The 11,502-nt window shown below is 37.0% G+C and overlaps 1 protein-coding gene across 1 annotated transcript; it reads right to left on the bottom strand.

Annotated features, from left to right (window-relative positions):
• Positions 1 to 104: 104 nt before the first annotated feature.
• On the bottom strand, positions 105 to 11,502 carry tmem38a (transmembrane protein 38A). The gene is made up of 6 exons (XM_028028790.1): positions 11,108 to 11,502; positions 5,674 to 5,830; positions 4,429 to 4,613; positions 3,335 to 3,422; positions 1,390 to 1,507; positions 105 to 683 (listed from the first exon to the last, which is right to left on the bottom strand). Exons 1-6 carry the CDS (start codon positions 11,232 to 11,234, stop codon positions 477 to 479), a joined length of 882 nt encoding a protein of 293 aa, XP_027884591.1. The 5' UTR covers positions 11,235 to 11,502; the 3' UTR covers positions 105 to 476.

The raw sequence follows: 11,502 nt of genomic DNA, 5'->3' as shown, positions 1-11,502 counted from the left end.
TTTTTTCAGTTTGAAATATTTGTTTTTCATTTTCAAATCTTTTTTTGTGTTTCATTTTTTTTCAGTTTAAATATTTTTTTGATTCAAGCCTTTTTTTCCAGTTAATTTTTATTCTTTTGAACAAACGTTATGGCCCAAATTTAGCTCCATACAGTTCTAAGGAATAAAAATATTGATGCGGCGCCATGGCCTCGCTGCCATGCGGCTCCTGAACCGCCGCTGGATCACCAAGCAGCGCTGGGCAGAGATGCAGATTCTCCCAGACTCATAAATGATCAGGATGTCCAGGTTTGGCTGCTGTGTGAAACGTTTGCCTTGGTATTTTCAGTCCTCCAGCTTTGTAAAATGCAAAAAGCACCATGTTGCTCCAATAAAAAGGGTCTCGTCCAGGGAGAGAGCAAACTGCTCCTGTCCTTACGGAAGGAAGGGGAAGTCGGACAGCATCAAGTCCGATGCAGTTTCACCAGAGCGACGTCTTACTCGGCTTTCTTGGCCTTCCTCTTGCGAGCGCCTTCGCTCAGCTCCTCTTTGCTTTTGAGCGGTGAAGACGGAGCGGCGCCGGCGGGAGGATGATGGTTGTCCTCCTCGCCGCCGCCCAGAGGAGAGCCGAACAGCAGGTGGCAAGTCCAGGACTCGACGAGGCTGAAGGGGGAGCCGTGAGAGTGGCGGGCCGTCATCACCACCTGGAGGACAAGAACACCCAGAAACTTCAGTTTTATCTGAACTCTGGCTTCAGTTTGGTGTCATGGCCGTCAAACTGCACACAGCTTCCTGTTACTTAGCTCCTCCATCACAGACCATCAATCTAATCAAGTTGGGTAGCAACCAGTTACATTTACTTGAATAAACTTTTTAAACATATACTTTTTCCCTGGGTTGCACTTATTTCTGCTCTTACTTGAGTAAAATTTCTGGATTTTCTGCCCACTGAATAAAAAACAAACATGTTTTAAACAGAAATTCACCAGACACAAACTCACACCTGCAGTTTCTGTTGAAGTTAAATTAGTTTTTTACTGGTAGAAACTGATTTAGAAAAAAATTCTTTTGACTGATTTTTGTCATTTTTGCTTATTTATTTAAATTACTGTCATTTTGGTCCATAAAATACAAACATTTCCACTTAACTTTATATTTTATTCAGTCTGATGATGTAATTTTTAAATATTAAATGATTGATAATTTGATCAGTTACTCAGTACTTCAATAGACTTTTACCAAATACTTTTTTCCTCTTATTAAATAATTTCTTGTGTGGCTACTTTTTACTTTTACTTGAGTAGAAGTATGTTGAAGTTCTGCTGCTCTTATTTGAAAATAATCTTCGGCTACTCTACCCGCCTCTGGCCGTACATAATATGATGTCCTGGTTTCCAGTGAGGGTTTTACCTTCGTCGTGGCCATGAAGAGGGTGAAGACGAGGATGAGGACGCTCTTGGATACTGGCAGCCAGTGGGACTCTTGCAGGGTGAACAGAATCGCTCCGTACAAACTGGCTTTAGTCGGGCTGCCGAGAGCAAACAAAAGTTGTGATGTACCTGAGAAAATGTTTCATCAACCTACAAAAATTTAAAGGTGAATTATTACGCTTCCTTGAACAATCATACAACCATACAAATTTGAAAAGCAGCAGTGGAGCCTCCTGCACAACCAACAAGGATGCAGCAAATGGTTTCTGGCAGGGTACTAACAGTTTTCGGTTTTCCATTGTTGTTTATTTTTATTTCATTGTGACTTTTTGTTTTCCTAATTGACTTAGTTTAGTGTTTGCTAGCTTGCATAAGTTATTAGTTAAATATTTCATTTTTATTACTTATAGTAGCAGTTTTAGTTATTTTATACTTTGGTTCAGTTTTAGGTTCAGAAGTATTGTGATTATGTATACAGTGATTGGGTAATAAATACTTAGCAGAAGACATAATTTCCAAAATAAAAGTATTCAGTTTCTGTTGAACAACTAACTGGCTGGTTTTTTCTCCCAAATGCATTTTGCAGACTAGCATAAGCGCTACCAGGAGGAGCCATAATTTGATGTAGACTGCTTATGTTGGGGGAAAAACTTAAAATTTTACATCAGTTCGAGGAAACTGATTCATTCAACAAAGAATGTTATATTTATAATTCCAGTATGTTTTAGTTAGTTTTATAAATGCAGGATGTAGTTCCAGTTAGTTGTGGTTTTTCCCCATTAATTACCCTTTTTATTTATTTCAATTTATGAAAATGTCTTCTCAATTTCAGTTATCGATATTTTGTTAGTTTTAATGAACTATAATAACCTAATTTTCTGGATGGTAAGTCAACATCAAAACACTTTCCAGCAGCATAAAGCTGTAAAACCAGCTGACCAATCATTCTGGAGTTCCGCTTAGGTTGCTAAGCAATGGACCTTACCACAGGGGCCGTGTTTCATTGGCTGATTCCCATTCTACGTGGTCACATGCGTGGCCGTCTCACAAACACACTTAGCTTCCCGTTAGCTAAGTACAGCATAATGGCAGAACTGATACAACTTCTACACCTTGAAGCCTGTCTGCTACACAGTCTGACGTTAGCTAAACAGATCAATATGCCGCTGTAGTTTCTAACCGTTGGACTAATTACCTCGTTCGTTTGTGAGTTTACGTCATTCACAACAAACATCAAATAGAACAAATATATTTCATAAAATTTTAACAAACAAATGGCTTCTACCGCGATAATTATGTGAAATTAAATTAATTATATCCCAACTTCAGAAGATTTGCCTTTACCTATACAGAGCTCTTTGGTTCCTCCTATCAGTCTGTAGCTTCTCATATTGAGGTCAAAGTTCAGATCTACCATAACTGACTGACACCTGCTGGCCTCAGGTTTGCAACCAGCTTGTGACTGAGAAACCAGTAACCTCCTCCCAGTTGATGACATGAACTTGTTGGTTCCTCTGTCCATTTAGTAGCTGATTTATTGTGAAAATCCAGTAGAAATGATTCACTAATCAGTCATGTTTCCATAGAAACAACCAGGCTTTGTTTGTGAGACTTGGGGTCACGTGGGTCGGTTGTGGGCGGAGCTTGGTAAGGTCCATGAGGCGGGGCTCCACTGGGGTTGCTAGGTAACGGCTCAGTGCCCTTCTATTTTGAAACTATTTTCAGACACCAGAAAACATGAACTTATTACTACAAAAACTGATGGGTAGTTTTCTTTACAAGCAGATGAGACCCAAATATGAAACAGAACTAATTTAAAAATGCTTATTACTTTCCTTTAAAGCGCAGTTTGAGGTGAGTGAAAGCTATTTTTATACACCATTTAAAATTAAAAAGACAGTAGTAGTTTTCACACTCTCACTTACAATGACATGCTGAGGATCTCATTCGTCTCGGGCCTCCACACGCCGCGCAGCAGCTGCTCAAAATTGGAAATAAGAGCCACTCCAGACCCTGAAAGGATAAAAATAGCATGAAAAAAATGAGGACCAGAGAGAAAAGGTCTGTTTTCCTCTTTATCATGAGCCTGGACAGCAGATGAAATAAATACTTAACACTACTTGTTATTGACAAGAAAGAAAAGACCGACGAGTATGAAGGGTAAAAATCACAATAAATAAACAGGCCACAGATAAAATCTCAACAAATAATCCTTTAAAAATCTGTTTTTATTACTACGCTCTTAAACGACCGCATTTTAAAAAATGTTGCTTTTCTGTTTCATATAAAACTAACTGGAAAATATGTAAAAATAGTGAATTTAGTCAGAAAAGTGAAGAACTGTGACATCATGCTTCAGATTTGGACCCATTACTGAAACTAACTGAAGTTAAACACAATTTGATGTTTGCAAGGATTTTTCTTGTTGATTATGTTAAGTTTCCACATATAGCAAATGAAAACATGTCATTTAAAAAAATAATATTCCATCAGAGCAATAAAAATGAATAGTTTTTAACACAGAAATTTGAAAAATGTTATTTTCATTAGGAACTTTTAATCAGTAAATTAAACTTTTAATTTACTGTTTCAACGGTAAATAATGTTTTCCAAATTTTGGCTTTATTACAGTTTAAATATCAAGCACTTTTAAAGACTTTATAAAGAAATTAAGCACTTTCCTAATTGAAATTCAAGCATTTTACCCACATTAAACTGTCCACTAAAAATGTACAATTGATTGTTCATTTTAAGACTTTAGTCCAAAATATTTAAGCTGGCCCTGCGACAGACTGGCGACCTGTCCAGGGTGTACCCCGCCTCCCGCCTGGAACGTAGCTGGAGATGGGCACCAGCAACCCTCCCGACCCCATTAGGGACAAGGGTGAACAGAAAATGGATGGATGGATGGATGGATATTTAAGCTGTAAACTATGAACTAATCCTGTTTTAATCTGGATCTAAAGAGGTGCTAAACTCTGAAAATGTCATTTAAACACAGTATGATCAGTTAAATTGCCTTTGACGTATCCAACGATCACCATGATGAAGTAGCCGTGGTGGTAGGCGTGGTGGGCGTGGTGGACGCCGGCGGCGATCTTACGGGTGCGGACGACCTCCTTCAGAGCCACCAACACCAGCTTGACCGGCAGGAAGGCCACACACTTATAGAAGAGGTTCAGGGGGCAGTAAAAGATGAGGTACCTGTTCAGGTTTAACCGAGGAGATTCATCAACGACACTATCACTGCAAAAAACTAAATATTACCAAGTAGTTCTGGTCGAGTTTCTAGTGCAAATATCTTGGTTCACTTTAAATAAGACAAAACTATCTGACAAGAATCTTTGGAGCTCAGCAGATTATTTCACTGCTAACAAGACATTTCTCTTCCCATGTTATAAGTGAAATAATCTGCCAGTAGAACTAAAACTTTTCCAACAACATTAAGTAATTATTGATTTGAAACAAGCTTCTCTGTCTTGCTGAAAAGTTACTTACAATTTAGTTTTTTTATTTTAAGCGTACCGAGATATTTACACTAAAAACAAGACCAAAAATACTCTGTAAGATTTTGTTCTCTTTCAAACTGCACTGTGTCAAACAAACTGAACTCTTTGAAAAACTTGTTCCCCTCCTTGCCTGTGGGGGCGCTGCAACAAGAACCACTGAAGGAAATGACATGAAAATAATACAGAGCGGAACTTTCTTCTTCTCAAAATGGAAACAAAAAGTATTTTAGTGGTTGTAGGATTTTTCTTTTGTCTTTGGTAAAAGAACACAAGTCATTTCTCCCAGTAGCGCTAGATTAGCGCATTTGTTTTGGTTGTTTTTACCCAGAATGCCCTGCTCTGAAGACACTGAAGATAACTTCCTTCTTCACAAAATGTAAACAAAAATGTAGTGGCATCAGATTTTATTTGTTTTAATATTTCTCTTTTGTCCATGAGCCATTTCTTCTGCTAGCGCTGGACTAGCACGTCTGTTTTGATTACATTTACCCAGAATGCCCTGCGCTGTAGTCCACTTTCTGCTTTTGGAGTACTTGCATTCACATATGCGTTCAAACTGCATCACAGTTCACTTCAGCCAAACTGATACTGAAGTTTTTACATGGACTAGAATTCGCCTTTTTGGTCCAAATCAGAGAATCGGACTGGAGTTCGAATACAGCGGCTGGTGTGAAAGCATCCTTAAAGTCCTGAATATTAACTGATAAATCTCCTAACTTGTATCATCTATCTATAGATGATGAGTTTGCTCTCACCAGACGGCTGAGGCCAGCAGGATGTGGCTGTTGTATTGGAAATAGTCGAGTGGGCTGCTCCCGAGCATGATGTCTGCCAGGATGTAACTACTGAAGCAGTACAACATGGCGCAGAGCCAGGAGGCCACAGGACTCCTGCGAGACACCTCAACCGAGCCTGCAGAGGAAAAAATGTTTAAATGTTTCACAGCACTGAGAAAAAATATAAAACAGGGGTTTAAAAACTCATTCAATTCATTTTAACTAAGAAAGCAAATAAATGGAGGGACAAAAGGTTTTACTTTGGGGACTCCTAGTGGTAACATGACAACATGACATGTCCAAAGTCCAAACCAGTCCAAACCAGTCCAAACCAGAGGTTCCTCAACTTTACAAATTGTTCATTTGACCTCGTAAAGTATATATAATTATTTCACTCTTTATTTCGTTACTCATTTATTAAACACAACGTGACATAATCACATGCATTTTTAAAATTATTTTTAAAAATTACATTGTATTGCTTAATTTGATGATTTAAAAGGTGTATTCAGTTATTAAATAGAAATGTATTGGTACTTTTTTATTTAATTGTGCATTTACATTGAGCTATCTAATGACAGTCATTCATTTGGTGTTTTTATATTTTGGCCCTCCATAAACATCATGATGAAAATAAAAGTCATATTTGACCCACACTTGGTGTCCTGTGCCCTCTCAGGTTATCCTGCCCCTCACTTTGAGAACCACTCATTAAATATCAGTCTTAATAATTAGATATTAACAACCCAGTAATTAGTTCCTTTTTCTGCAGGTTTTACACATCAAAAATAAAAGACAGTCAGTGTTTACAAATGATTTTTATTTTAAATTGCAGTAAAATTATGAAGTTATATTGTTACTAAAAACAGTATAAACATATTATCAGTGGTTTCTTGGTGTCCATGTGGGCCGTATCTTTGTCTACACCCAACCTTGTGTTTCACGTCACGCCCTGATAATCAGTTCATGATCCTGGAATAAAATATCCTTCAGCTTAGCCTGACCAGAGTAAAATAAAGAATTAAAGCTAAAAACTAAGAGAATATATGGAAAACATGCAATAAAATAAACCTAAACTATCCTTTGCTCCACTTTAAGTTAGAGTGGTTTAAAAGACAGTTTCCCTAATCCTCGCCAAATATCTATAGAACATTAACAAAAACAAGTTCAAGTTTTCTAGTATGTAGTAAATAGAAATAATTTTGGTTATTCTAAATAAGCTAAAACAAAAACAGTTGGGTCTGATTAAACTTCAGTCAGTGAGGAAAAAATGTTTAAGGTGCAGAAATAAAACTGCTTTTTTTTCTTACTTTTCTGATCTTTAAAGTTTTTAAATCTTACACAACAGAAACAAAAAATCTTTTTACACACAAAAGATTAACTTAAAAATAATATTTCAGCAAAATATTGGAGGTTGTTTTCAATCGACAGTTCCTTAGTATGAATGAAAAGTACCAGATCGACTGGCAGATTTAAAACACAGCATGTTGTTTTTTATGTTTTTAACTTGTTTTAAGGAGGTTATTTTTGTTGCAGTGTATTTTGTTTGTTAGTTTTTGTTATATTCCGGCCCCTTTACCTCCGTTTGTTTTTATTGTTGCTGTTTCAGCACCAAGTAGATAATAAAAGGTTTCACCCATATGGAAAAAATAATTTCCAAATTGGTTCCTGGTGTGGCGTATAAAAACTAAACAACATGGAACAAAAGCAGATTTATACAAGGCAACAGAAGGCAAAACATGTCAAATTCATATTTAACACAAAAACATAACTTTGCTCCTGGAGTAAAAGAGTTAGAAACTGAGTGTAATTTATTCTCTACACAGTAAAAACTTTCTTTGTTTCCTGACGGTCAGATTATTAATAATTAATACATTTGATTGAATTTAGTTTCAGTACAGATTAACTACAATATTTTCAATTGTTTAATAATTAATGAATTTCTCAAGTTACAATCTCATGCTACAAAATGTTGTTTTCATTTACATCCCAATAAATAATCGATTATCCCCGATTGATTTTAGGCTGAAAAAATCAGCCTAAAATATATTGTATATTTATATAAACAATATAAATATACCTATATTTAGGTATAAATATAAGTATTTATACTTGTATAAATACAAGTATATTTATAAACAATATACTTATGTATATAAGTATATTATATGTATATTATATATTATATGTTTAATAATTAGGTTGGATTAAGGCAAAAGCTAGAGCTAAGCTTGTAACTTTTTTATTGTTGTCATAGCAACAGTCATGGCAGTTATATACGGAGTTACAAAGTTCCCAAAAGTGTGACGTCACATGAGAACTTTTATGTATTGATAAAATCCATTAACAAACTGTTAAAATATTAATAACTGTTTCTACATTTGATGAAAACTTGAAGTTAAATAAAACTGAACATCTTTTCATATCAGCTCCTCCAGGGTTTTGTGATTGTTTTTGTGATTTCTTTGGCAGTCAAAATTATTGATTTTGTCATAGTAATTATAAATAATTGCCAGAAATGTTGCTGTATTTGCATTTATCCAAATCATTAAGTTGAAAGCAAATGGGGCCACAAAAATTTTATATTTTTGAAATACCATTTTTAAAACACACTTTCGGTACCTTTTTTTAAATTATTATTTTAGCTGCTCAATAACAAACCAAAGAATTAAAATTTCGTTAAAATGAACAAAATAGTTTTATTTATGTTGAGAACAGATTGTATATCATTGTTGGATTGATTGTTTTTTTATATAAGAAGTTTTGCTTTTGAGAAAAAGTGGGTCCAAAAAGTTTATGGTTCCAAAATTAACAAGGAAACAAAAAACCTTGTTAATAAAGGGGAAAATATTTTGTGTACCTAATATTTTTATAAGTTGTTGTAAAAGGGCCTCAATCACCTAGGCTCAGATTAGCAGATCACTTGGGCCGGCCCAAACCCTCCAGAGGGCCACAAATGGCCCCTGAGCCACACTTTGGACACCTGGTATACCAAATAATGTTATTTTGCAAAATAATATCAGACAGACGAATGTTTATTGGTAATTGCACCATGATTTTAATTAAATCTGTGCCATAGGCCCATTAAAATGCTGTTTACATCGTGTTAAACTGTGTGAGCGTGAGTGGGAATAAAAATAGCAGCAGGTATTTTGTTCCATATAACACAGTAGGAGTGTAACAGGTAAACCTTCTATGGATGCAAACTCCACTAAAAACCCACCTGTATAGGATTGTATTTGAAACGTAATCAATTACAAATTTATTGATGGAACTTGAATTAATGTCGTGTTTTGATTATTGATTCTATGTTGCATTGAGTTTCTGTGTTTGTAATGATGTAAAGCTCTTTGAAATGCCTTGCTGCTGAAATGTGCTATACAAATAAAATTTGATTGATTGATTGAAATCTGGATGAACATGCACCTTCAGGAGGAACCACATCTTAAATGGAATAACTTTATAATTACGATACGGATAATAATTATAGATTTGTTGGAGCGCCGACATTAAAGCTGAGCTGCAGGAGCAAATCTCCAGCAACAGGTGGGTGGGGGAGTCATGGGCCGACTGGCGCTCGGCGCGAGAGCAATCTGATCTTTGAAAATGCTGCCCTGCCTATAAATACATCCAGCATGACTTCCTCGCAACTGTCGGGCCTGACCTCTGACCTCTGACCCCAAACTTGCCGGTCTTCTCTCCCTTCAGCCTGAAAGACTCATTCATGATCTCACACATGCTGGGTTATCAACAGAAAGCATTTGACTGTCAAATTATTGGTATGAAAATGAGCTCAGGTTCAGGACAGAAAACAGCCGCATGCTGGAGTTAAACCTAGAAACTCAATAAAATAAAAAAACTCTTTAAATGACGCGTAAAACCAACATTTACTCTGTTTTCTGACATTTTGACAGCATTTCTTTCCTTGTAATATGTCAAAGTGAAACCTACATGTAGCTAGCTAACAAATGTTACATTAGTTAATGAAACAGGAAAGGGCGTTAATTCACTGGAGTAACTTTGTTTTGGAGCTACAGTTAGCTGGCTACATGTAGCATCTCTACAGGGCAGCTAGCTCCAAAGATAGCTTAGCTTTCAGGAAGATAACTATCAGTAGTGGGAACTGCTAACTTTAAACTAGCTAAAAACTTTTTGTTTTAAGTCTGTAATTGTATGATTTTGCTACTAATTTCCTTATTATTTTATGCTTCCTGGCTTGTTAAGTAGAGTTTATATTCTAGTTTTGTTTAAGATATATTTGTTGAAACTGTCACCATGTCCTGTTTGGTATGAGACAGATCATCTGTGGAAAGATTTAGCTCCTCTGCCTTCTCTGAGTGCAAGCTAGATACAGCCAATCAGAGCCAGGAGGCGGGTCTTAGCACTGTCAATCACAATTTCCTTGCTGTCTGCTGCTGCAGCTATCACAGAATGCTAAAGCTAGTTAGCATAGCCACCGATGGTGGCAGACAAACTGTTCTCCTGCGATGGTAAATTCTTTCTCTGCCATTAACACACTTAGCAGCTTGTAGACGGGATTAATTGACAGCGCTAAGACCCGCCTCCTGACTCTGATTGGTTGGTTTTGGTGCATTTCTTCAGATAACAACAGCAGCTCATGGAGTAAGTGGAAGAAATGTATCTTTTCACAGGTTGACTGTCTCATATTTTATTGTCACAACATGGTGACAGTTTTAACAAATATGTAAAAGTGACACTGCAGCAGCTTTAACTGTCATGATGACTTACAGTACATGTAAACATCATAAGGGTGACAGGAACAGAAAACATTTTGCAGCTTTTATTGATTATTTGGGGTTATAAAAGGTTTGTAAAAATTCAAATTGACTGAAATTTTACCCCAGAAACGAAACGGAAACACAGAGGAAACCTTTCCCCACAGTACTAAATGATTACGCATCATGCTAATACATGCAAACTGAGGCTAAAGACAACTGCATGTTTTTATTAGTGTAAAATGTTCCATAAATAAAGCAGACAATGTCATGACTTTCACTGCGATTTAGTGGAGAGGAAACTCTGAGGCCTGGAAAAGTGCAACACTGGTCTTCAGAGGCGCACTGACTCCGTCTATTTCAGGCTCTTCTATTTATTGCTGGCATGCACAGGCCTCCTCTTCTCTCAGGTTTCATCCTTCTGCAGACTTTCTTGCTCAAATAAGCCGAATTGGAGAAAACCAACCCGGTTTAACTCAGTCTGACAGAGTTCAGCTGTAGAGCCACAGCTGCAGTTTATGTAACAGGTCATGCTTTATAAGGAAAGGTTACAATGTGACTCCGCACTAAAATAACTGAGTGAATTTTAAATGACTCCAAAACGCAGCATTTAGACACATTTCTGCAGCTAGATTTACTCTGCGTTTTATTGCTTATTAATAAGTGAAAACACTCACCTGGCTCGTACTTGAGGTAGAGGATGGAAACGATGTAATAGGCGACATCAAACACAGGAAACATTCCCATTTTGGAAAAAGCCTGGGCAAAATCACCCAAATTCAGAACCGCGAGCACGTTTTCCATGTTGCCAAGTGAAAAATCTCTTATTTTCTTGTTTTGTTTTTTTAATTATTTTTTATTCCGACTGCGCAGTCTGGATGAGAAGCTCGCCGAGCCTCCACCAAGCCCCCCAGTCTCGAAAGTAACGCCTGCGACACTCAAGCGCTCCTATTAATACCACCCGAAACATCCGCAGGCTCTCCACTGCATCTTCATCCTCCTTTACGCGCCTCCATCCCGCAGCTGCTCCGCTCTCCAGGTGACCGGGACGTTTTCAGGAAAACTGGGGCGT

The sequence above is a fragment of the Xiphophorus couchianus genome, chromosome 9 (genome assembly GCF_001444195.1).
Source record: "Xiphophorus couchianus chromosome 9, X_couchianus-1.0, whole genome shotgun sequence".
Taxonomy (NCBI): Eukaryota; Metazoa; Chordata; class Actinopteri; order Cyprinodontiformes; family Poeciliidae; genus Xiphophorus; species Xiphophorus couchianus.
The sequence above is the reverse complement of the archived record's forward strand: the minus strand, read 5'-3'. Positions and strand labels throughout refer to the sequence as shown.

Bases quoted from the DNA above. Each gene is read 5' to 3' on its own strand.
- tmem38a (XM_028028790.1), bottom strand. From the start codon at position 11,234: ATGGAAAACGTGCTCGCGGTTCTGAATTTGGGTGATTTTGCCCAGGCT. The intron at 4,614-5,673 runs GTGAGAGCAAAC...AAACCTGAACAG, and splicing joins CTGCTGGCCTCAGCCGTCTG to GTACCTCATCTTTTACTGCC. The intron at 3,423-4,428 runs GCAATTTAACTG...TTATCCTTTCAG, and splicing joins GATCGTTGGATACGTCAAAG to GGTCTGGAGTGGCTCTTATT.